A 26,539-nucleotide genomic window follows, 5' to 3' on the forward strand; every position below is an offset into this window, starting at 1 on the left:
AATGACATTAAAATAGTTCAAATGGAGCATAAACATCTCTAACACAAGGTCTTGCTGTCTTTCGTCACTTGTTTTTGACATTTTCCAGCCAGAAGAAACCTGTTGGTGTCACTATATTAAATAAATTCACTATAAATAAAATTTTAAAAATGGCCTGGGGATGAATAGTTTGAGGTTTGTATCATTTTATTTTGACCTAAAGTTCCTGCTACCTTTAAGAATTTACTATAAAGTTTATCTGTAGTTTCTGCTGTATTCAGTGTGCTTGAGACAGTCTTCCATCTTCTGGTGCACATGTTGCTCTCTTTCTTGTTGCTAAAAACAGTAAAACCAACTGCAAAAACAGTCCAATAAGACAGCGTTTCTGTCTTTTATTGTTGTGGAATGTGACATTAGGACACAGCCGTTGATTCTGAACGTCTGTCGTGAATTCAGGCCTCTGCAGATATCTTTAAAAAGGGGCCTTCTTGCAACTGCAGCTCACTAGTCGTCTTTGCTTTATTCTGAGAACCGTGTGTGGTGCAAGATTCCAGTAAAAAAACCAAAAAAAAAAGCCACAAAAGACTCCAGGAATAAAACCACGATCTGGGCTTTCACGCGAGCATTCATTCCACTTGAGTCACTCCGAGTTGAACCTCTGCACCCCGGAGCCGGGTCGGGCCGCTCTCCCGCTCTCTGACAAACCCTCCTGCATGTTCCCCTCGGCCCGTTTGTCATCCCGGCGTCTCTGGTTCTGACCGAGGAATCGGCTGCGGGGTTTCACGTTCGTCTCATTACACCCGGACGAGACGTTAATGGACGGCGGCCTGTCAGGCGTCTGCATGTATGATAGGAACTGTCCGAGGAAGGTGTCGGGACAATTATAGTAACCTATGAAATAATGATGAAGTGCATGCTGATGACAGATGCTCACTTGTATGTTTGGAAAGAAGTTTGTGTGTGTGTGTGTGTGTTCGCTGGCATGGGCAGGGAGACATGAAACCCAATCCAGGGTTTGGGTGCCTGCTCTCACTCACCCAGTAATTAGGTTAATGCAGCACAAGTCCTAATTGGTGCTTCTTGAGATATGTGCGCGTCCTCCCGTCTGTCTGTCCGTCTTTGCGCGGAGGTGCATCGAGCATTGAGGTGTGACATCTGTGTCAGATGGGAGATTTACCAGCTTCTACGGTTACCCCGTCAACATGGCTCCCATCCATCATCATCATCATCATTATCATCATCATCATGGCGGTAGTTTCCACTACACACTGGAAATCCTGCAGCCTGCGAGGCCTCACCCCCACGCAGCCGCAGATACCCATCGACCCGACTCAAGTGTCTGCGGCGTTTGTTCGCGGCCCTTTTGTCTTCCCCCAGAGCCTCGGCATTCGTCGAGGAAACAGAAAGCCGAAGGGGAGCTGGACCCCACTGCTGGCTGAGATGTGTTGAAGTTTGCAGTCGGTTTCTCCCGTGCAGCAGTTTTAACAATCAGCTGCTCACGTCCAGTTTCACGTCAATAATATACAGCATGTGGTCATAACTTCTGCAGCTGGTTTACAACAATTCAACATATCTTCAGGTAGCTGTCATTTATATGCCACATTCAAAACGACAGATGCAGAAAAAAGAAGTGCCTTCCAGAACCGAAATGGGATTAAATTTAGCCAACAAGTTTAAATATTAAGGTATCAAAAATATTATAGATAACACAAAATCACCTGAATCATGTGACCCTCTGAAACACACCAGTGAGGTCAAAAGCAGTGTGATCTTAGAAAACAAAATGTCAAAATTATCCACTTTATTAGAGATAGATATTGTAAAAATTGATTTTTTAAAAACTTTTCAGTGGTCTTTGATCAATTCTAGTTTCATCAGTAAACCTATGTACATACTGCTTGTGTATATTTTTTTACATTCCTTAAATGTTTGCACGATCCCCTTTGCAGCTCTGATACTGCAATTGTGGAATTAGCAAAATCTTATTTTACTAAATTTAAGCCTGTATTCATGATAATCTAAAAAAAAAAAAGAAACAGTTCATTTTACATGTTTCAATTAAAAAATAGCCAAAAACAAGCCTGTTGGTCCACATTCTGCACAAAACTACAAACATGTTAATCAGTCTTTCTTGGTGACCAATAATTAATGACAGCATGCACCCTAAAAATAAAATCTAATTAAACTGAATTTAATTAATAAATCAATTTTAAAAAATGTAAATAGGAAAAAAAATTGTAATCCAATATAGGTCAAACCCTACTTTCTGTAAATCTCCAAATCTGGTGTCTCCGTGGTTAAATTCTTCCCTCCCCGGAGCGACGATGAACCCATGACTGACTCAGCTGTGAGCAAACAGTCTTGTGACAAAAATCGTGAGTTGTTTTTAGCTGAACTGCTGCCTTTGTTTCTCCAGAGAAGAAAGGAGACGAGGATGAAAACACATAACAAATGTCGGTTGTTAAATCCATTTCCACTCCCACGGTGTTGGTGGCACCTGTGGACACCTGGAAAGATGTTGTATTCCAGTTTGTTTTTTTTTTCATGTGTTTGTAAAATTCAACTTTATTTTTTTCCCTGATTTGTGACATTTTTGCTTTATGTAGCAGTAAAAAATTAGTGCAAAGTGGGGGGAAAAAAGCGACAGGAGCAAAAGAAAAACAGGTCAGAAACTGCTTGTATTTCAGAAGGTTAAATATTAAGATGGATATTTTATGTACAATACAAATGAACCTACAGAAAGGTGGAGGGAGAGAGAGAGGAGGTAAAGTGATGAGATGCAAGAAGGAAGTGACAACAATCATTAAAAAACCCTAAAAACTGGATGAAATCAGGCAGCTGATCAACACAGAGCAGCAGGATGATACAGTAGCAGCTTCAGAAAGAACTGAAGACAAAGAAAAGTTCCCTTTAGATGTGAGACGTGTGAGTGCAGCAGCTCCTGTTGTTTCATGAAGAACTGAGAGGATGAAGAGCAGAAAACTGTTGCTAAAACTTAAAGGGCTTTAAAGACAAACTCATGCAAAACAAGCCAGAACCGGAGGGATGTTCTGTTTTCTTTGGACCGGCTGAGAACCTGGCAGCTTGTTTCTGAACTAACTGGTCGGACCGTGACAGAGATTTACAGCCATCCAGCTGCGAGGCGATGAACGCACCAAGAACTAAAATAAGTTTCAGCTTGTCGACAGTTCTCACGGTGCTGCTGTCATACTCACTTCTTTAACGACAAGGAATAAAACAGAATGTGCTCCAGCAGCACCTGAGAGGACACAGACCTACGACGTATATATAACATAATATAAACTATTAGTAAACTGTCAGAGCTGGTACACATCTATACTAAAAGATCTTGATGAGAGAAGATCTGTTAGCAGTTGCATGACTGTATGTTTTAGTTGTTCGTGTTTGTTTGTAATGTTAAAAGAGACTGTAGTAAATATGAAGAGTGTCTTTTCAATTTAGAGATTCAAAAGCCACATTTCCTTTTTATTTTAATTCAGTATTTTTATGTAAATGTGAAGGATTTTTGTTATTCACTCTATAGGTGGAGAAGTTTTTTTCTTATTGCTGTAGCTGTTATAATAATGACAGCTACATGTATATATACATATATATATATATACAACAGGTGAACCATGAATTAACAGAAAGTGTATATTTTTATAAAGTTTGAGTGATGAACTGCCTGCACATTTTCTAGTATTTTCTATGTTTATCTCACATTTGCAGTTTTTATACTGAAGATTCACCTTTAAATAACACAAAATGTCCAATATTTCACTATAGATACACGATTAAGTAACAGTAAACATTCCTTGTTTTATTAGAGATCATTTTATATTTTGTTAATTCTTAAAACAAAATTCTATTTGTTATAGATTTACCAATAAATAAAGGAAAAATGTCCTATATTTCACTATAGATGCTCCATTGAGTAATAGTAAATATTCCTCATTTTATATTATATATTGTATTTTATGATTTATTATATTTTATTTATATTTATTATGGATTTACAATTAAATAACAGAAAATATCCTAGATTTCTCTATAGCTACTCAATTAAGGTAACAGTAGATATCCCTCATTTTATTATAAATTATTTTAGATTTTGCTATTTATTATATTATATTTCTGTTTATTATAGAGTTACCATTAAATAACAGCAAAATGTTCTGCTTTCTTACTGTCGATGCACCGTAAGGATGCACAGCACATCCAGTTGTTTTGATTATTTGTTTATTTATTTTTAAAACTGTGGACACTCTGTTTACTGTCACTAGTTCAGTTTTTCTTTTCTTAATTGTGGGACTAATTCCAGGTAATTCTCCCACAAATTGGATGTCACCTAAACATCAGGATTTCCCGCTGATCCTTCAGACGTCCAAGCGCAGCGTTCAGTCGTTTTGTTCGGTTGCTTGTTTTCGAGTCCGTCTCACCGCCGGCGGTTAGTTTTAATTTGTTGCAGCTGCGAGCAGCTAATTCATTTTCCCCGAGCGCTGCATTGTGAAAGAATGTCAACAGCACACTCAAGAATCAGGGTTTTTTTTTTAGTTTCTTGGTAATAATTGTTCTGCCTCTTATCCAGAGTTAACGCACTGAAAACCTGCTGTGTATGTGGTGAGGGATGAACGGTGGGCTCCTGATTGTTCAGCATGTTTATAATGAAAATCTGGATTCCAGTGCGTGCAGCAAAAGCTCGTTGTCGTACCAGATGTGACGTCCAGTGAAAATAAAACTGCTTAAATCTGTTGTGACTGACCGGCTGACGTTGTTGACCTGGGCTCTGGTGCCGTTGGGGATGTTGTGCCGCAGCAGACGGCCTTCAGGCAGTAATCTGAACTTGCAGCCTCCTGCTTGCTGCCGGGGATCAGATGTCCACTGTCAGAGATCACAGCTCCCTTTGTGTTTACCTTTAGAGACTCCCTCCTCTTCAAGCCTCCTCTCGCTCTGTTTACCTCGGAGTCCATCCTCTTCCTACGCTGACATCACCGCCGTGTCTCACCTTTCTTGCATGTTTATGTCGAGGAGACTATCCGGTTCAAACACAGTTTGGTCTCCACTCTTTCCATCACGTGCAAAACCTAGATTTGGTGTTTATTTTTGGTTGTTTATTGCTTCCAACAGATTTTTCCTCACTGTGACTCATATTCACTGCCTTTATGGAAACAGAACAACCATGAAGTAGGAGAGAGAACTCAGAAATGTCTTCTGGACTGTGTGATATAAAGTATTTTTTGCACCAATCTGCACATTAGCTCCAGACAGAAGTTCCACCATGCTGACTGTATCGTCCAACAAACAATTCACTCTTTTTGAGCCGTGCTGCATTTTTTTTTATTGATTCAGTATCAGTTTTATCAGTTTATCTTGTCGTCTCCTCTTGCCTCTGTGGAAGCGCTGCCTGCAGTTCAGCCGACAAATACGACACTCTGTTATTTGCAGGAACCCTTTGGTGCAGACTGTTGAGGTGATGTTGATAAAATGCCACTGCTTACCAGCTTAGATTTGGTTCATTTTTTTCCAGACAGAAGGGTGCTGTTAGAAAGTTGAAAGATTGTGGTGAATAAATGGTGTAATACTGGCAAGAAAACATTCCTTTCAAACCTTGTTTTGGGGTTCAGATGGTTAAATACATTAAAAAATATGTCTCAAGACAAAAGGCCCGCGAACAAACGCCGCAGACACTTGAGAAAACATCAATCAGCTGTGCACAGTCTTGCCGTCAGCATTTCTCCTTTCCAGCCAAACGACGCACTAAATATGAAATAAGCCTTCTATCCACTCAAAGCTCGATGTGATTGCATTTTCCTGTGAATAAAATTTGCCGTAACTGTACCTAACGGCACGACGTCTGACAGTCTGAAGATATGGCTGTATCTGTGTTTGCCACTTCCTACGCTGAATTCTCCTTTGTGCTTTGTGTCCTTGACTCTCTGTCTTCCAGAGATATGGAGTCAGCCATTCAGACGCTGGTGACCACGTTTTTGAGTTCTTCCAGGGGGAAGGAGAACCTCGATGGGAAAAGCTTCCAGAAGATGGTACAGAAACAGCTCGGCGGCCTCATGGAGGTAGGAAACTTTCAGCGGTTACCCATCATCCTCAGCGCTGTAAAAAACAATCGTAGCAGGATTCCTCATCTGCTTCTGTCTTTGTGTTTTATTCAGGATACAAACAGCTCCTCTGCCATTAAGGAGATGCAGCAGGGGCTGGACGTGAACAACGACGGAAAGGTCAGCTTCCAGGAATACCTCTCTCTGATTGGCTACTTGGCCAACTCCCTCAGCCAGAGCAAGACTGGAAGCAGTGCGGACGCGTCGTAGATGCTCGAGAAGCCGTAGGAGATCCACAGATTAACAGTCCGATTCTGAGCTTTGGAGCTTCTGTTCTCATTGCCAAACAGTGCAGCCGTCATGTATTCATTCTGTCCATAATCACGTTTACTGAGTTTATCAACCAGATGTGTAATTCTCTGATCTCAACATCTGTCCATATCCACCTTATTGATCTCCACCGAAGTACTCTTTTTTTTTATACCAATTACATAAAAGATGCTTGTTGTGTTTTCAAATAAACTCTTTATATTAAAGCTGTGTTGTCACTGAGTTTGCTTCTATAAAACGTGTCATTGTTGATTCGACCCCAATGACGTCCACTTTAATTATGCAGAGAGCAGCACAATGCAAGATTACTGAAATGACAAATGTTCCAAACGTTTGTTAGATTACGTCTGAGTTTAACAAGCATTGCTCTGATGTCAAATTAAAAATTTACAGTTTAGAAAAACAAACAGGCACCATAGTAGGAACTCGATGCAGCAAAAGTCTGAGGTGTTCTATTAGATTCAAGGCAGGCTGTGTCCTTGTCCAGGTCGTAGTTAAACTTTGTTCTTTGGAAACTCCTGCTGGAATATTCCTCTTCTTCCAGCTTCTGCAGACTGGGAGTCATCTTATCAGCCAGTATCTCTACATTTATAGCACCTCCCCAACACCTTCTGCCCTCATGCAGCCCCATATCATGATGCTGCCACCTCCGTGCTTCACTGTCAGGACGATACATCCACTGTGGTGGTCCTGGTCAGGTTCACACCAAACATCTGGACTCCATCTGAGCCCAACACGTTTATCTTCATCTGACCAAAGATTGTTCTCCAACATCCATCAGACTTCTGTCCGTGTCCCCCCCCCGTAAAGTTTCGTTTCGTTTTCTCGGAGTCCGTCCATAAAGGGTTGATATCAAAAACTGTCTGAGCTTCACACTAACTCTGGTTTCCATTGATAACCCCTGTACCAAGTCTGGAGCAGCTGCCTTTGTCTGATTTCACATTTAGATTGTGAAAGTAGCTCACTGTCTGTGGAGTCATTTTAGTCACTTTTCAGTTCCTCTGGTGATCTTTTTTTCACGTAGAGCCATGATGCTGATATAGACACAGCTCACAGGCCCTAAACTAGAAAAGTTCTGCTGTTCACAGCTTATTTTAGAACCCTGTTCATGCAGTTAGACTGGTTGGAAATCACAGGTGTGCTCACTTTTGTTGCATTGAGTTTCTACTTCTGAATTTTCAATAGAGTCTTTATAAAGTTTTTTTCATTATTATTATTATTTTACATAATAGGATTTACTCGACTATCCACCGTAGAAATGACGAATCATTTCACATTTAAGTGATACCGCACAGGATTGTACTCATTTCCGCTGTTGGTAATATCATAGTGTCTTTGTCCTATAGGCGCCAAAGCTTCATGCAAGACTTGCTGAATATAGCCGTGACATCCTCGGCAGCCTTTAGATGCATCAGCTATTGCAACCAGATCCTGACATACAGTATACGCTTCCTATTGTGCACCATCCTCTGTGCAACACTATACATACACACATATGGTGCATGCAAGCGCACACAAACACACCACTCACCGACACAATATACCGCAGCGGAGGCACATAAACAAGAACATGCACTCAGCATCATGGGCAATGAAAGTGCATTTACATTAATGTTAATGTTGTTTACATGATTTTATGCATCTCTGACATTCATTTATTGGCCCTCGTTTGCGTTTCGTCCTCTCAGTGTCTCCTTTAGAGCACTTTAAGTCTGGCGGATGCATGAAATGAGCTATTTACAGTATGTGGTTTGCATATGCATGTAGTGTGTTTTGGAGCTTAAGGTGTGAATATGTGAAATCGTGTGTGTGTGTAAGTGTGTGTGTCCTTGTATCGTCATGTTTTCCTTTGTGGTGCATTTTGCAATCGTCTTTGTGTGGGGATTTCTCTGCATGGCTGCCAGGTGTGATGGCTCCATTCATCGCTGTTACTCCGATCCTTCGGATACTATATCAGGCATGACCCCCCTCTCCCCTCCCCTCCCCACCCCTCCTCTCCTCCAGCCAACATCCTACCCACGATGCTCTGCTCGCTGCCTTACATTTGCAAAGTTATGAAGTTATTCAGGCAAACTGTTTATCTAAGCACTCCCTGCAAGCCTTAGCTTTGTTTTGACCTGAAGTACAAAATGGTTGCACAACGGAGCAGCAGGATAATCCGCCGTCACAATGGCAGAGCTGTAACATAGTAAGCAGTATGTCATCGCCACTGCGCTCCATTGTGCTCCAAAAAATGCTGTTGGTCTTGTGAATACCATGAATACTGCAAACCGAATCTAAAACTTGCTGCGTGCACTCGTTGCTCAAACCTCAATGCAGCTTGAGAATGACAAGACCACATTTACATGCTTGTGGTGGATTTCAATTTACTTAATGTCTTGTTGCAGTCACAGCTCCATTAGCGTTTTTCGGTGGATATTTCACCAATGAGGGAACAGGTGCATCCTCAAATCCATTTAGCGGATGGCAGGTGTCTGTAAGCAGAGAAGGTGGAGGGGAGAAGGGGGGAATCGGTAGGAGGAGAGGGGCGACAGGTGGAAGGAGGGAGAGGAGGGATGGGTGGAGTGAGGCATGTATTTAAGACGCTGTCGTCCTCATCCTCCTTATCAGTCGCTTTTGCCTCCTCCGTCTACACCCGAGCAGCCGGCCAGCACCCAGTCGTCCTCCACTCAGGTAAGAAACCAAGGTAGGAGGATGTAGAGAGCAGATCTGACTGCGTTTCTCTGACTTCTTATTTCAAAAAGTAGATTTTTGTGGTGATGCATGTTGGAAGTTTTGGTGCAAAGCAAACACAAGGGACAGAAAGATTTGCCTGTTTGCTCACTAAAAAGTTTACATTTATCTGGACAGCTGCAGGATAAAATCGCTCTTTCTGGTCGTTTCTCCGGCCGCTGATTCGAGGCATTTTGGACAAATTACGTCCACGAGAAACGCCGGATGCGAGCCGTGATTGGCAGTTAGGAAAAGTCCTCACAGTTCAGAGGTAAAACAGGTTCAAGAAAGACAGTGACCTACACCTGTCTCTGGTGTTTTTTGCCATCCGGTGCAGCTAAAGTAAAAGCCAGATCGGGTTGCCTCGGCGATGCATCTCCTCCACCGGACGGCCTGTTTAACCAGCTTAGAGTTTCACTCTTATCAGCGGGGCTCACATGTCCGGCTGCTGACTCCCAGAGGTCCGGACGCTGGCGGCAGAGCAACAAACAGATTGAAGGATCGGTTTATCTGCAGCAGCATCTTATCAGGATGCTGCTGGCAGGGAGGAAACACGCCTGACTGCGGGGCTGTGTAGGGTTTCCCACTCAGATACTGTCAGCACACGGACAGGCCAGATCTCAGAGATGCTGCTGTAAGAGTCCCTGCATGTGTCTGTTTACCAGCTCTAAGAGGGAAAAGCGTGTACATGCATTAGCGAGGCAGAGGCTTTAACCCGTATTGATTTTCTGCATTGGATGCTTGACAGAGCACAAACACCGACACGGACGGCCTTTTCGCCGTGTCCTCAACCCAACCCTTTCCACTTCCCTGCAGAATGTCTTTGCCCAACTCAGAGAACGCCTCCACCCTGGAGAGCGCCATGCAGCTCATGATCCAGACCTTCCACAAGTACTCCGGAAACGAGGGCGACAAGTACACGCTGAGCAGGGCCGAGCTCAAAGAGATGCTGACCGCCGAGCTGGGCAACTACCTGGGGGTGAGAAAGCACATGCGCACGCTTAAAAACGCAGCAAATTCTGTGTGCGAGACTATATTTTGGTGTTTTTGTTGTCCTCATTCTTGCAGAACGCCCAGGACAGGGAGGCGGTGGACAAGGTCATGGGAGACCTGGACTCCAACAACGACGGCGAGGTAGATTTCACCGAGTTCATCATCCTGGTCGGAGCGCTCACCGTGGCCTGCAACGACTTCTTCCTGGAGTACAACGAAAAGCAAGAGAAGAAGAAGTGAGGGCGTCCTCGGCGAACGCACATCTGCGCGTGCTCCAGGGAGGCAGGAGGGATCTGCCGCGGAAACAACAAATACGCAACAAACGCAGCAGTCACTCTGAGCAGTAAATGTTGAGTCGTCTGCATATTTGTCCGATCCAATTCCACTTGAAATGTGAAACTTAGTTTTGTGAATATCTGTCTTTTATCTTTTTTTTTTTTTCTTTTCATGCATTTTGTTACAAACTTAAAGAATTCTCCCCTGGAAAGAATAAATGTGACCTTTACTCAAACAGTGTCGGCTGTGGCTTTATTGCAGCGGAGACTTGTGGGCACCAGGTGGCAGCAAGTGGCCCTCGCTTGGATGCAGTAGCTCTGCAACAGGACTCAGTTCTAATTTGCTTCAGATGCAAAATTGGAGACAGTTTTTCAAAAATAATGGCAAAATTACATCCATAAGAAGCTGAAAAAGTAAAAAAAAATAAAAAAGTTTCCATGTGCAGGTATTTGTTCCTGTTTTCGCAGCAGGATAACGTGGCCTTGACTCGGCGCTACACCCATGATTGTTTAAAAGTCCTGCTTCCTAAAAGAATAAAGCTCGGTGTGTGTGTGTTTGAATATATAAAAAGGAAGCTGCCAGTTTCAATAATAGAAAGCCAGGAAATGCTTCTTTCTTTCTTTTCATCCTGTGGTGTAAGATTGATGGGAAGTCTGGGTGTTACAGGACTTCAGGTGTCGTGTAAGCAAAAAAAAAAACAAAAAAACACGCAACGGAGACGACGTACGTTGTTTAATCTGAACCTACAACCTTTATTGGACTGGTTAAGGTGTGCACAGGAGCAGATTTTTAGAGTCGGGAAGGGGAAGATGGTGAAACATGGGAGGGGGGGAGGCGTAATGGGCGAGGACGTGAGACGAAAAAGGAAGGAGAGTGGAAAGGTCAAAGAGAGAGAGAGAGAAAAGAGAGTGGACAGCAGCAGCAGCAGCAGCAGCACTTTCTCCGGCGCCATGCAGTTTTCACAGGTCTCCGATGGGCTTTTTTCACACTTGTTCGGGGGTTTCCGTCCTCCGGAGATGCCGAGGGGGTGGGGGGGGCGACTCGTCGTAACACGACTGCAAAAACTCAGCGCCAACGACAGGATTAGATGGCGTTCTTCCACCGCAACACTGAGAGTCCTTTGTCTCCGTTTGTCTGTTCTGCTCATGATCCTACATAACTTATTGCCTCTTTCTCTCTTGTTGAAAATTTAATTCATCCTCCTCCTCTTCCTCCTCCCCTGCACATGTTGCCTGGAAAAGAAAGGGGGCTTGTCGCTCGGTCGTGGAAATGAAACAGTCGGAACAAAAAAATAAGAGGAAAAAATTCTTCTGCTGTTACTGTCAGAGATGTGCGTCCATGGAAGACTAGATAAGGGCCGGAGAGAGGTGGGCACATACATACATACATTATGCTCTTCTGAACACTCACAGCTGTGGTAATGCATGGGGACGGGCGTACACACAAATATGCTCTGAACATTACATACATGAACAAATAGGTATGAAAGAGGAGGGAGAGGAGAGGAGAAAACAAAGATCTGATAATTCGGAGCAGCGACTGAAAATAAACAGGTGTGAAATCACGTATTGATACACATAATCTTGCCAATTTACATGTAAATTTTTACCCCCCAAAGCTGATCTTCGCTCGTCTTTAAACTCGAAAAATAATAATAATGATAATAATCATAAAAAAATCAACATATAGAAGGTTCTCTCCACCATCTTGGCTCAGATTCCTCCATTTCTCAGGACTCGTCTGGGTGCAGCTGTGCTCTCGGGCTCAGCAGGCGGCTCTCTACTTACTGTGCACGACACTCTAAGCAAAAAACTGTCCATGCATAATCTATTATCCCTTTGACTTTTATGTAATAACCTGGCCCTCCTCCTTTAATATATAAGCATCCGCTATGTATTTTTCCTGCACAATCTGTTGCTTTTTAGTGTTCAGTGTGCGGGCTGTGTAGTACAGTTTATATCACATTCTTGTTTATATCTATACAATCATACAACACACCGGAGCCTCTCTATCAGCCAAACAACATAGAGAAATCTTAATAATATATACTCGATGCTATACTGTGGTAAAGCTGCTATGCTATGATAAAATATACTGAATCAGTTCGTTGACATATTGTGGAATCTTTTCGAGAAAACAAAAAAAAAATCGATATGAACCTCTCTGATACTGACATCAGTCCAGATTGTGAATAAGTTGAAGGCGGGGGGTTCGTAAGCAGTCAGCGTGTGAAAGTGGCTGGGTTTCGATAAGGTCCTCACTCAGGAGGAGAGCGGGGAGAGGAAGCCTTCCGCCAGAAAAAGGGGGAGGTCAGTCAGTCAGTCCACGAAGCATCCGGACAAGGTTAAAGAGTCTGTTTTTCCTTCATCTTCATACGAGAAAAACTTGTTTTCGCTGCAAAAAACGTTACTATAAAGGTAAATGGATCGCCGACCCCGCCGCCTCCCCCCCCGACCTCCGGCGTTTTGTCCCGTACGGTCGGTCGGTCGGTCGGTCGGTCGGGGAGCTGTCTGTCAGCGAAGGGGCGCGACGGTCAGCCCGGCGAACTGGTGATGGTCTTGGCCGTGTAGTTCTGGAAGAGCGGCTGCAGGAACATGCCCATCGTGCCAAAGACGCACACGAACACGAAGATCCAGAGGAAGAGGCGGTCGATCACCATGGCGACGTACTTCCAGTCCTCGCTCACCTGCGGACGTGAACACAGAGAGAGAGATTAGGGCGCGTTGGGGGTTAATGGAGGTGGGGGGGGGTTAATGTGAGCCGAGACTCGCTTCGCCTCACAGCGCTGATGAGTTCTGACACGAGTCAAGGAGGAGGCGAAGGACGAGGGAGGCGAGAGGCGGAGGGTGTGCTGACACCGTAACCCCGGCGATGGTAACCAGGGGGGGAGGAGGGGTCGGCATGGCGACGGGAGGATTCTCAGCTCATTCCACGAGAGAAGCCTCCGAAGATGCCTTGAGGAAAAGCAATAAAAAATGCCGCCCTCAGCCTGCTCCGCTATGCTCACGTCACGCCGCTGCTATAATTACACGTCTGCGTTGAATATTCAGAGGGGCTGCGATTGCGTCACCAGATCTGTCTCCTTCGCTTCTGGTCCGCCGTAGTACCTCCTGCGTTTCAAATGGCAGGACTGAGCGGCGCAGCTGCACGGCTCCATAACATGATACTGGCACCGATCTGTGCTGCTTTTTGTGGCTGCTCACATATTCACAGGAAAGAAGATGATTTACGGTGGGATTTTAGCCACACAGGGAGAGAGACAGGATAACTTTCTTCATTTTAACCCTCTGAACCCCAAAACCTGGTTTGAAAGGTACTTTATCTTTGAGAAACCATCAACATGACACAATGTATCAGAGTAAGACACTGTTGAAACAGAGAGAATCAGTGGATTATCAGCTTTATTTAAGCTATTAATGTGTGACTTTTAAATTTAAAGCTTTCAATTATGATATTCTATTAAAATCACTTTACTCTACATTAATACACAAAAATACACACAAAAAAATTGCCAAAAATTAAGTGTTTGTCCTAACTACGTTCTGAAAAATCGAAAAATTTCATGCTTCTTGGCGCAAATGACAATATATTAGTGACTCAGCTGTGACCAGCTGTCACCTGACAAAAATTCAGGGACTTTTCAGCTAAACTGCAGGTAGCGTTTACACAAAGCAGATCGGAAACAGGTTAAAAAAAGTTAAATATAGAACATAGAGTCACAATTTTTTATCCACTATGGGTAACACCTGTGTGGAATTGGAAAAATGCTGGACGTGGTGAGTCTAGCGTTTTCAAATTTAAAAAGAATAAACAATGAAAGCAATTTATCTCTATTTAAAAAAAAAAAAAAAAAAAAGATTTTCTTTCCTTCTAGTTATGTCTGACTACATCAAATACATTTCTGAATTCTCCCTCTTTCTAGTCATGGTTGTTCTGTTTCTGTAAAGGTGCAGGACTTTACACTGCAGTGAACAATGAGCTCACAGTGAATATAAATGTGCCAGCAGAGGGTTAATACAGAGCTGAAGCCGAGGCTGATATTATGAGCTGATCATATTGACGTGTATATTGTCAGAGCAGTAAACTGCAGCTATAAAAGCTTTATTGGCAATATCACCAACACGTATATCTTATTTTCTTGCCTACTTGGGCAGTTTAAGAACCATATTATTATTATTATTATTATTATTATTATTATGGCACAATACAACATGCTAAAGTCACCTGGTACGTCGGGCTACACAACACTGGAGAAAACTGACTTTACAATCTTTAATTTATCTGAGTAATGTATTGAAAAAATGCATTAAATTTCAGCAGATGACTTCAATAACGCTGAAGAATGAATCATTCTAAAAGGACTGAGGCGATGGAGGCTGCAGGGGAAGACGTTTGCATAGAACAAATAAATACTTTTAAGAAACAAACTAAGAAAAGCTTTCTCAGATGTGGCCTTAAATAGTAAAGTTTCTTGGCATCCTGTCACATTTTCATTACTGTGGGCTCGTTTTTTGTTGTAATATGAAGTTCTGCACCTCTAGAGGACTCAGAAAGATCTTCGGCACAGTATGACGCAGTTACAATGACATTAAAAATACAAAAAAGAAAAATGAAGTTGAATATCTTGCACCTGGAAACATGGAATCAGCATGTGATTCTATAAACTATAGATATTTTTACTACTTACATTTTTAAAACCAACATATATCGCACTACGACCTGTCCAGGGTGTCCCCTGCTTTCGCCCTAAGTCGGCTGGGATAGGCTCCAGCCCCTCCCGTGACCCTTGTGAGGATTAAGCAGTGTATAGATAATGGATGGATGGATATATCACACTACTCAGCACAATAACTCTTGAAAAATGTTTCACCATGCTGAATGTATCATCCAACAACTTGCTCCTCTGTTGCTGCATCTATGTTATTGAGCCAGCGTGTTGTATTTTCCTCTAAATCTCTCTGGTTGTCTCCTCTCTGCAGTTCAGCCGAAAACCTTCTAATGTGACTGTTGAATTTTTTGTTTTTTCCAATACCTGGTTACTACAAATGTTTTATTTTTGGTCAATTTCTAAATGAGACTCGCAGATTAAAGGCATTTTGATACACTATCAGGATTTACAGCTTAGATTTGGCTACGACAGCAGAAACGTGCATGATACATTCAAGGACTGCCGTGAAGTTGAACACCTGCTGATTCTCTCTGTCACTGCAGCATGTGGAATCTGACTTTCAAACCTGCCTGTAGAGGGTTCATGTAATTGTTATGATTACCAGTGTCATGATCAAAAATGTGGTGTGACGTGATACTCACACTCTGATCGTCGTCCTCGCTCTTCATGTGGTTGGCGATGAAGCGGACCCCCTCCACGGCCTCCTCGAAGCCCGGACAGGCTTGAGCCAGCAGGGCCTGAGTCAAAGCCGGACCTCCTGCCGCCTGCTTCCCCCTCGGCAGGTTTCCGGAGCCGCCCTCCCGGCCCTCCCTCACCCTGTTCAGCCCATCCATGGATCCGCCTCCTGCACCTCCCAGGTCCCCTCCGAACTGTTTAACAGACGCCCGGTTCACGTAGCACGTACAAGGGTCACTGTCCTCCTTGCCGAAGACCGCCGTGGAGGTTCCCCCTCCGTTCCCGGAAGCGCCGCTCAGCCCGAGGCCCACCATCAGGGCCCCGGCTTCCCCGCTGCGCTGGCCGTCCTTCTGCTCCTGCGCCCTCCTCCTCTGACGCAGCCGCTGGCGCTCGCAGCTGTTCCTTGGCTGGCGCATGAAGAGCAGAGCGGGGAGCTTGTTGAGGAACACCAGTTTGACCCACGGCGGCATGGTGTGCGTGGTGGGTGAGCGGTGGTGCACGTTGAGCACGCACACGCTGGTGACGATGGAGAACGTGACCAGCACCATGGTGAACATCAGGTACTTCCCCACCAGAGGGACGTCCAGCGAGGTCGGCGGGACGATCTTAGAGATCAGCAGCAGGAACACAGTGAGCGCCAGCAGCACCGAGATGCACAGCGTCATCTTCTCGCCGCAGTCGGACGGCAGGTAGAAGACCAGAATGGCCAGCGAGGTGATGAGCACGCACGGGATGATGAGGTTGATGGTGTAGAAAAGAGGCTTCCTGCGGATGATGAAGTCGTATGTGATGTCCACGTAGGTCGGATCCCCCGGGTTCTCGTTCCGTCGACCGGGCAGGGCGATGATGTCCCACTCGCCGCTGGGCGTGAAGTCGTCCATGCTGGCTACGTCGGCGCGAAGCACCAGGTCGATCTCGGTGCGGTCGTAGGTCCAGGAGCGGAAGCGCAGCGTGCAGTTCTGCTGGTCGAACGGGAAGTGCTTGACCTCAATCTTGCAGGCGGATTTATAGATCGCCGGCGGCAACCAGAAGATGCTGCCATCGTAGGAAACCACCGCATTCGAGTAGAAGGAGACCTCGTACACCCCATCGGCACTAGGAGGCAAGAGGAGAAAGAGTGTCAGACATTGGTGTGATTAGCCAGACATAAGTGGAGAATGGTCTGACAGCACCATCATAAAACGCTGCTATAAACACGGGTGTAGTGCTATTTATTAGAGTCCATTAGTGCAGTCAGTGATGGCTCATTTCTAAGATTACGTAACCAGTTCACACATATTAGCCAACTGTAACTGTCCACACCATGAAATGTTAGACTGACTTAGTTCATATAATCACTGTGCTGCAACTTACTTGAATGCAAGAACTGCTTGAAACCCATGTGAAGGATTGTCTCCATATTGTTTCAGTATCTTATTATCCGTTAGACGACGGCAGGCCAACAGCCTAATTAAGTCGTCCCAAGTACAAAAAGTTGTGATTCAATCAACAGTTTAAATATCACTGACGATTTGTTTTTACAGTCCGTCTTGCTTGATGTCCGCTTTAGCGCTGATTGAAACTTTGTGTGCTAAAAAAGGAACTGCAAATATTCTCACTTGGAAAGAAAAAGTTCTCTTTAAATCAATCGCAAGCTGTGTTGGAAGGTGCTAAGCCCGGGATGCAGGAATGGTGCCCCTGCAAAATAGTGATGGGGGAATTGCTTTGGTGGAACATTTACACACAGGGAGGTGAGCACGTTCAATAAAATGGCAAATTTACTAACAGAAAATCCAAGTCATCATCCAAGCTTGCCATTTTTAGCATTTAGGTTGTTGCTCGGAGAATGTTTTTGTTGGTTTCTTTAGCGAAAGGAGTTCTGAAAACACACAGATAGCGATATTCCCCAAATCAGATGAGTCAGACATTGCTGTGAGGCTTTAAATTAAAACAAAGTGTAATTAGACGTCATGTGGAGAGAAACATCTCGTTATGCAGTGTAGTTTTATTGGAGTTCGACGACGTGAACACATGGATCTCGAGGTGAAACTTTTGAGGTCAGTGGGGTCACAAAAACCTGCGCATGAATAAAAACAAGAAACGAGGAAACTGAATCCAGCAAACGGTCAGTCTAGACAGGAAGCACAGCTCACAGGTCAGACCAGGTCGGCTTAAACGACTCCAGTTAGAACTTTGCCCACAGGTCCGCTGACAGCATTAAAGCTGTAGATTGAATTTCTATTTAACTCGGGATTTTCATTAAAATAAAAAAACCACCTAATGATGGCTAATGCCGTAAGATATAACGCACACATACTTCACGCGCTTACATAACTGACCCACCTTCTCACCATCTTTCCTCCAAATTCAACAAACCAAATAAAACTGAGACTTCAAAATTCGTGACGTAAGCCGAGCTAATCCCCCCCGTTTTGAGTGACTGACAGTTGGAAACGTCTGAGACTCGGAGGAAGGTGAGCCGACCTGGGGTACGTGGGATTAATGGGATCCATTATCCAGAGTTAGGAGGGTCAGGGATCTTTTAATCTTTGGTGGAGTGGGGACCGAGGCAGGGAAAGAGGAGAAGGCCAGACAGATCACTGTACTCTGAGCTGATTTACATACTGCAGGCTGACGCTCGGTTTCCATTACATTAAGACAAGTGGTCCGCAACATCCGGATCTGCCTCAGACATGCGGGCGAACTCTAATTAACAAAACATGCTGCTTTACATGTGAAGAGTTGGAGTTAGTTAGCTCACTGTACTTACCTCCGTTTAGGTTTATTTACATTTACACGACTGCAAAAGTTTAAGGCCACTATTAGGTTTGTTGTTTGCAAAACATGTTTATTTCTGTCTTGTTATTAAGATACAGCAAGAATGTTCAGTTTTGGACTCTGGAGGAGGCTGGTCAAGCACTGGCAGTGTTTATCAGCTTGGAATCATCAGCACTCTGAAAATTAAACCTGTTTTCAATCACTTTCCACAAACACTGGCTTGAAAAATCCAAATGTTGTCTTCATTTTGCATCAGTTCAGCAATAGGCTGAAGGCTGCCATCGCTCTTTCTCGCCAACTTTTCTCTCGTCAGCAGTTGGAGCTGCACATTTCAAACTTTTATTCGCCTCCTCACGGGACTCTTTTCCAACGATCTACACTCCAATATTTCAACCTCTCAGTCCTGTTGCACTTTAGACAAACTGGTTTCTGCCTTTGACAGAAGTAATTCTGGATCAAACTTCTCCAGATTGAAGAACTTCTAGACAATGAGCCAATTCTTCTCCCAAAGAAACAGAACTTCTCATCAGACAGCTTTCTTGGCTCTCTACTCCTATTTTTGACCTTCACTGTTCCACATTCTGTAAATTTCCTTACAACACCTTGGATAGCACACCTTGAGTATCCAGTTTGCTTCCTGATTTGCCTTTGAGAATGGCCTTGCCAATGCAAAATGACAACTTTATGAATGTTATTGTTGGCATTTTGAATGGAACAATGTGTGTTTCTCAGCTTCTCTCACAGTTAATCAACCAAAGTGCAGTTAACTCACATTTTAACTCCCAAATTTCCCCTATGGGCATCATTAGAGAATTATCTTATCTTAAAGGTAGCAGGAAAACTTTTAAACTGAACTTTAAATATTATCTATGCAGATTCATATTTTAGTGATTACATTGGACATTTAATGGAGTCACTTGTGTTCAGGTGAATTGAGTATTTCCTTATAGCTCTTGAACACACCTCCACAGAACTGGGTCGACTCCTCCCATGGCCCCGCCCCTACCTAAAGGTATTTAAAGCCCCTGTGGCATCATGGCCGCCCTTTGTCTCTAAGTGTTAGTTGCCATGTGGGATTCCTCTCTGAGACTCTGAGGTAGGTGCTGAAGATTCTTTTTAAAAAGGTTTTTATTCATTTGCATTCACACAGTGACTGAGCTGCATTTGTTTCTTGTTTCTTGGCTGCCTCATTGTCTTAGTGTCTGTTTCCCTGAAGTTTGCAAAGCCTAAGGGTGTCTGTCTTTGAGTAATTTGGATGCTACCAACCCCGTCAAGTCTGTGTAGCTAATACACCAATATGTCTAGGTACAGGGTAGTTTTGCCAGAGTTTTGCCGGCGTTTTGCCGGCGTTTTGCCGGAGTTTTGCCGGAGTTTTGCCAGAGTTTTGCCAGAGTTTTGCCAGAGTTTTGCCAGAGTTTTGCCAGAGTTTTGCCAGAGTTTTGCCAGAGTTTTGCCAGAGTTTTNTTGCCAGAGTTTTGCCAGAGTTTTGCCAGAGTTTTGCCAGAGTTTTGCCAGAGTTTTGCCAGAGTTTTGCCAGAGTTTTGCCAGAGTTTTGCCAGGATCCCGCCCCCGTTTCCCCTCCCTTTGCTAATTCTATTGTGCTATAAGTTTTCTGAAAAAAGAACTGCACTGTTAAACTGAATCAAATTATAGTAGGAAATCTTTTGGTCCATTTTCATAGAGTTGATGAATTCTTTTGCATTTTTAAAACTACTCTGTCCGTAGACACTTCTTACTGTTTTGAACCACGCCTCTGTTGTTTCAGTTCAATAAATCTGTGTCCTGTGTACAAACAAGTTGTTAGTCTAGATTTTGTACAGTAATTTCTGGGGCGAAACATGAAATATTGAGATACTAGCACTGCAAAGTTGAAAATGATTGGTGTCGGGAAGGACAAGGAGCTGAATCTAGGTTGTAAATTAAAAATAATTTTTCTCACCGTTGATTCCCTGCACAGAGGAGCAACTGACATCGTTAGAAAGGTCAAATCGTGCAGTTTCATTTATCGTGCACCACGCACCACTGCAATAAATGCTTCGAAAGCAACTCGACTGAGAATAAAGGATGTGAACTCTGATGCAAAGTGCGTCTGTCAGGCTCTAAGAGTTAAAATGCAAAGATAAGAGTTAATTATTGAGCCTCTCGGCATGCATACCGCATAAATCTTGCATATTTAACAAGCAAAAAAGACAGCGGAGCAGTTTGCGTGCCTTTTTGTGAGCAAGTGCATTCTTGTGGACTAACTGCACACACCTGCTGTATCGCCATACATCGACTGTACATGCATGTGCTGATCGAGCCGAGTGTGTCGTGCAGATGACTCGGTCTTTGAAGTGCCTCGTGAGACTTGGAGGTTCAGTAATGCAGCATGAGCGATACGAGGAGATGCCAGTGGACATATTCAGCCATGTGTGGTGCCTCTGTATGTATTACAACTTTAAAACTGGCTATTTAATTGATGTTCTTATTCAGACTGACTTACAGCAGCTGGATCGGTGCACCGGGGAGCCGGCATTAAAGCATTATCAGATTAATAAGAGGACTGTGTGTGCTCTCGTTGTGCATGTTTGTGTCTCCTGGAAGCTTTCTGAGGCGAAGACAGGACGGCGAGGGAGGGACTCACTTGTTGTAGAGCACCACGTCCGGCAGCCAGATGTGTTTGGAGGGCAGCCTGACCTTCAGCATCCCATCAAACTCCTCCGGGACCCAAGTCAGCCGGTAGTCCTGCCACTCCTGAGAGCCAATAAAAACACAATGCAGAGTCACTCATCTGCCAATCACACGGCAGCAAGGAGGCGACTTTGCAGGAGCAGGAAGGAGAGAGTCTGTTAGCAGCCAACATGACACATCAGAATAAAAGGAGGTCCAGAATTATTCATACCCACACTGAATTTTGGTTTATAGTGAATTTGTATGTGACCAAAAGGTTTCTTGTGACTGGAAATGACATAAACAAGTTACAAAAGACAGTAAAACATTGTGCTAGAAATGTTAGTATGATTTTGAACCATGAACAAACAGATTTATTACATTTTATACTACAAATGCCATGTTCAAAATATTCACCCCCTTGACATTGCCACCAATCTTTGAGAGAGTTGAGAAAATGCAGCTTCTAAACCATTCAAAAAGGTCATTGTGTGTTCTAGCTTGTTCTACAGCGTTCTGATACACTATAAACTGAGAACAGCTGATGCAGCAGTTCTCTAGTCAGTTAGTTGTAAAGACTGAAAACAAAGAGCTCAATTAGTACCTCCGAATGCGCATTGCTGCTGCTCACAAGACATTTAAAGGCTATAAAGTCATATCAAGTGCTTTCAACGTTCACAGTTTGAAGCTCCATGAAGAAGTCCACAAGTGGAACATGTCAAAGGGCTGCAGGAGGACAGACGTGAGTCCTGCACTGGAAGAATGGTGGAGACCAAGAAGAACCCAAGGACCAGCACCAAGAGCATCCTGATCAATGTGAGCAGTTCTGGTAGCAACATGTCAATCAGACACTCCAGCAGACCAACAACAAGGCTGGTCTCCATGGAGACAAGGAGGATCCACTTCTCAAGGACAAAGAAGAAAGCTGCTGCTCATCACTTCATGAACATGGAGATGTTTGGACACAGAGAAAGGAGAAGCATTCAAGGCCAAGAGCAGCATCCCCACGGTCCAACATGGTGGTGGAACGTGATGCTTTGGGACTGTTGTTGAGCCGACGGACCAGACAGCCTGGTCAGAGGAAACGGCTTCATGAGAACAGAGGAGAACATCAGGAAGTCTGCAGGAACACTGCTCCTTAGGCAGCATTGGAGCTTCAACAAGACAATGATGTGAAACATGCAGCCAAAGTGGTGAAGAAACAGTGAAGAGGAAACAATGAGGAGATGTTGGAGCGGCCCAGCCAGAGTCCAGACCTGAATCCATCCAGAACCTGTGGAGGAGCTGAAGAGCAGAGTGATGGAGAGGAAGCCTTCAAGCTCCAAGAGCTGCAGATAGACACTTGGAGGAACCAAATCCCAGAAACACTGTTGGACACTAGAACCAGACTGATGTGGAGGAAAATAAAGACTTTGACACTGACTACCCGCCAAAAAGTAGCGTAAAAATAGCTAAAATTAAGCATTAACATCTCTAACACAATGTCTTACTGTCTTTTGCTTCTTGTTTGTGTCACTTCTGGTCAGAAGAAACCTGTTGGTCAGTAGAAATTCACTATAAACCAAATTTGGCATAAATTTGAATAATTTTGGTCTTAAGTGTACATGTCATCCAGGGGAACACGCTGCGCCGTCTGTCCTCTCTTGTGCCTTCGTCCCACTTTCAACTACAAGCCAAAGAGAGCGAGCGCAACACTCGTGTTGACCCTGAATGGCCTTTTAAACACAGCCAGCCACAAACCAATCACGCTGATTAAAACGGCATACTGGGGAGGCTGTTCCCATGTACGTGAGTGCATCAGCAGACGTCTCCTCTGCGTGTCCTTGTGTGAAATGCCGACATTATCTTGTTGTCTGTGTTGCGGTTTAGTGTTTGACATTGCACACTGTAGCCTCTGTGACCTGTAACAGCAGCTCAGCCCGACTCCCGCGTGTTGCGACCAGGTTTCGGCTGTAATGCTCCTGCTAGGCGCTCCACAGTAACTGTGATGCATTATGGTCATTACAGTTTGTCTTGGCTCGGGACAGCTGTCCTTGGCTCTCTTACTAGCGGCGGCGAGGAATCCATAGAGCGCTGATGGTCATTCTATGCTCCGTTACATGTCGTAAATCCTCACTTCCTCGGCTGCAACTGCATGCAGCATGTGTGTATGTGTGTGTCGGCATGTGAATAAATACACACCATCAATAATGGTTACGGTATATTTACACAGAAGGGTGTTTAAGGGGTTGTCTCAGCAATGGAGCTGCATTATACAACAGGAGGGAGGAGATCAATGTGAATAACAACTAATACTAAATCATACCATCGCTCAATAGTTGCATTATTATAGAGTTGAACAGTCGAACATTTCCTCTTGGGAACAATCGAAAACGAATACTTTAGAAAGACTATTAAAATGTCAGGCCCCAGAGTAGAAACTCAATGCAACAAAACACATGTGACCACTGAAGCTAAACTGAGCCCATTTGTGATTTCTAATCAGTGTAAATGCATGAACATGATTATAAAATGAGCTGTGAGCAGCAGAACTTTCTCGGTTTTGGACCTATGGACTGTGTGTATCTATGTCTGCATCATGGCTCCACATGGAAAACACAAAACAAAAAACTGCCACATCTGATTGTTAAACTTCACAAAGATGGAAAAGGATCCAGGACAATCAACTAAAAATCAGTGACCCACAGTTTCAGTGGAAATCAGGAGGTCTAGAAGGAGCCATAGCAGCACTGATCAGGGCTGCAGTGGTCGTCCTCCTACAATGACTCCACAGACAGTCAACTACTTTCACAATCCAGCTGTGAAAAACAGACAAAGGCAGCTGCTTCAGACTTGACACAGGGGTTATCAATGGAAACCAGGACACATCAGAACATCAGCCTCTATGGACGTAGGCCAAGAAAACAATCATTGCTTGCTCTTTAGCTCAAAACTGTGAAATGAAACTTTGCTAAACAACATAAAATAAAAGCCTGATGAATGTTGGAGAACAATCTTTGGTCAGATGAAGATAAATGTGTTGGGCTCAGATGGAGTCCAGATGTTTGGTGTGAACCTGACCAGGACCACCACAGTGGATGCATCGTCCTGACAGTGAAGCACGGAGGTGGCAGCATCATGATGTGGGGCTGCATGAGGGCAGAAGGTGTTGATGACATTTATAGATGAATGTCTGAGGATAAACCAAGATGACTCCCAGTCTGCAGAAGCTGGAAGAAGAGGAATATTCCAGCAGGAGAACCATCCAGAGAACAACATCAACAACTTGGACAAGTACGTGTCCTGGTCTGAATCCAACAGAACATTTTTGGAGTATTTATAGCAACGGATAGAGCATCTCTCCGTAAATTTGATCTGGTCCACGCTCTGCAGGATTGAGTCCATCAGTAAAAGTATCAGCTGACGTAGGAATCAAAGTAATGAAAAGTGAACTGAGCCTTGTTGCATTGAGTTCCTACTGTAAATCTAAAAAGTACTTTTATTCACATAAAAGCAACTGTTCAACTAAGAAGTAATAGTTATTAATAAGGTGATGCAGTCTTGAATTATGACATTTCAGTGATTTTGCCGAACTCGGAATTGAACATGATTCTTGTGGTAGTTTTGCTCCAACACCTGCCTTCAAACGTTAGCATATGTTGACCGTACGCGGGTGCATGTCGTGTCTTTGTACGATTACTTAATGTGTATACCTGCATGATGTACTATTTTATGTAGGCATCAGCTGTAAGGGCCGGCCGTGTGGCTCAGGGTCAACGCTCAGTCAGAGTCGCATTATCATTACCGGGTGAACTGATGGTGTGTTTCATCTAAAATCACCACTGAGAAACAAGGATTCAGCAGAAAGTGTCGTCAATTTTCTGGGTTTCGGTTGCAAAAAAAAAAAAAGGATTATTTATATCCTCCTCTTTCATCTTCCTTCTGTCGGATTCAGAGTTTTTCGAGGACGTGTATTGTCTGGTGTCTTTATCTCTTGCTGTGCGATGCTTCAGTCTTTTTTATTTAATAGCTGCTGCTGCACTTTAGCAGGAGCAGGGTTACACTCCGCTCGCCACAGAACCGGTGAAACATATGGAACGCAGAGATGCATCTTTCCCCTCCAGTAGCTGCAGCACAACTCATGCATCATGCTCTGCTAGTATGAAAACACTGTGGCACTTGATTATATAACGTAAACCATCATATAGTGGAATGTATTGCAGAGGGAGGCGCTTTTTTTTCTCCCCCAGCGCCACATTTATGACTACCATCCAAGTCCCTGACGGTTTGTGATTCACTTCCACTGACCTGACTGTCGCGCTGTGAAATCCAACATAAAAACAACCAAAATCGCACAATTAACTCCACATTTTAATCATTTTTTTTGTGTTTGTGGCTAAAGATGAGAAAGAAGAGCTTGAAGACTCACCTGTGTTAACCAGACATTAGTCGTCATCACTTGCTCTCTTTCATGCTGCAGAAGAAAAAGAAGAAACCCATTAAAAACTATAATTTCATGAAATAAAACCTCATCGCTTCTCTAAGAGTGACGGGTTTTTAAACAAGCGATGCAGCCGGTTGGAGACGTCTGGAAACATCTTTCAAACTTTGTTGCACATTTGAAGCCGTAAAGCCGAAGCCAACCCTGACGATGACTTCAGGATTAATTTCTCAGACTTTAGAAAGCTGCTTCTGAGCTACACACAGCTTTATACAACTGCTTTCTGCAGGGCTGCAGACTAACTTTTTCCATTGAGTGCACTTGTGCTAAACATCATATACAAAGCGTTTTTCTAAGTTTGCATACATGTTGCTAATTTCTTTACAATGTGTGGAGCTTAAATTCAGTACAAGGTAGCTCCTCTTGTGCAGTTTATTTTATTTATTTTAATTCATAGCTGCTCAGACAGCAAAGGCTCTGCTCCCAGTCATGCTTTTGGTACAGTCCTTGCAAAAAATACACACATAGATGTCTTTGAATTGCCTCACATGCAGACTCTCCATATGCACTACAGTTAATCAAGATGCCAGATGCTATTCAGACTAAGCTATGCTGCTATTGCTCAATCCTCACGTTTATCTGCTGTTCCTGGATATAAAAGTGGACCTAAAGTAGTTCCAACCTGCAGCAGCTACAACAGAAACACGCTTCCAACACACTGATGCTTCACTACTATTAATCAAACGTTTGCACATGGACTCTTCCGTGAGGAGCATTCTTCATGCAGGACTTTTACTGTGCTGCGTTGTCTTTATTGTCCGTCATTCCCAATAATTGCTTAAACGTTTCTACAAACGCAGAGAGACGGAGTTCAGATGTTTCTAGTTAATTCTAATTTACTGTCGCATGGTGCAAGTAGGTTGCTTGATACAAAGCAGGAACGCTGAACCCACAAAAAGTCGTGCACACAATTCAGTATGTGCAGAGAACACATTTCTATCCATCCATTATCTATTCACCGCTTAA

At 43.7% G+C, this 26,539-nt stretch overlaps 3 protein-coding genes across 3 annotated transcripts in view; 2 read left to right on the plus strand and 1 right to left on the minus strand.

Moving 5' to 3' along the window:
* Nucleotides 1-6,568, plus strand: part of LOC103362523 (protein S100-A13) — an 8,975-nt gene extending 2,407 nt beyond the window's left edge. Inside the window, exons 2-3 of the mRNA XM_008288900.1 lie at nucleotides 5,927-6,050; nucleotides 6,147-6,568. Coding sequence (XP_008287122.1) covers nucleotides 5,931-6,050; nucleotides 6,147-6,302 — 276 coding nt within the window. The 5' untranslated portion in view covers nucleotides 5,927-5,930 and the 3' untranslated portion in view covers nucleotides 6,303-6,568. The remainder of the gene's footprint in view (nucleotides 1-5,926; nucleotides 6,051-6,146) is intronic.
* A 2,405-nt stretch (nucleotides 6,569-8,973) lies between these two features.
* s100t (S100 calcium binding protein T) lies at nucleotides 8,974-10,578 on the plus strand. The gene is made up of 3 exons (XM_008288906.1): nucleotides 8,974-9,035; nucleotides 9,891-10,053; nucleotides 10,143-10,578. The coding sequence occupies exons 2-3, from the start codon at nucleotides 9,892-9,894 to the stop codon at nucleotides 10,305-10,307; spliced, it is 327 nt and encodes a 108-aa protein (XP_008287128.1). The 5' UTR covers nucleotides 8,974-9,035; nucleotide 9,891; the 3' UTR covers nucleotides 10,308-10,578.
* Nucleotides 10,579-11,086: 508 nt separating this feature from the next.
* Nucleotides 11,087-26,539, minus strand: part of chrnb2 (cholinergic receptor, nicotinic, beta 2) — a 38,482-nt gene continuing 23,029 nt past the window's right edge. The window contains exons 3-6 of the mRNA XM_008288907.1: nucleotides 25,502-25,546; nucleotides 21,068-21,177; nucleotides 15,654-16,782; nucleotides 11,087-13,029 (exon numbers count right to left, since the gene is read on the minus strand). Of these exons, the coding sequence (XP_008287129.1) occupies nucleotides 12,877-13,029; nucleotides 15,654-16,782; nucleotides 21,068-21,177; nucleotides 25,502-25,546 (1,437 nt within the window). The 3' untranslated portion in view covers nucleotides 11,087-12,876. The remainder of the gene's footprint in view (nucleotides 13,030-15,653; nucleotides 16,783-21,067; nucleotides 21,178-25,501; nucleotides 25,547-26,539) is intronic.

The sequence above is a fragment of the Stegastes partitus genome, unplaced genomic scaffold (genome assembly GCF_000690725.1).
Source record: "Stegastes partitus isolate 25-593 unplaced genomic scaffold, Stegastes_partitus-1.0.2 Scaffold580, whole genome shotgun sequence".
NCBI classification, from domain to species: Eukaryota; Metazoa; Chordata; class Actinopteri; family Pomacentridae; genus Stegastes; species Stegastes partitus.

Excerpts from the sequence above, each read along its gene's own strand:
- s100t (XM_008288906.1), top strand. The coding sequence starts at position 9,892 with ATGTCTTTGCCCAACTCAGAGAACGCCTCCACCCTGGAGAGCGCCATG. Across the intron at positions 10,054-10,142 it reads AGCTGGGCAACTACCTGGGG|AACGCCCAGGACAGGGAGGC; the intron begins GTGAGAAAGCAC and ends TCATTCTTGCAG.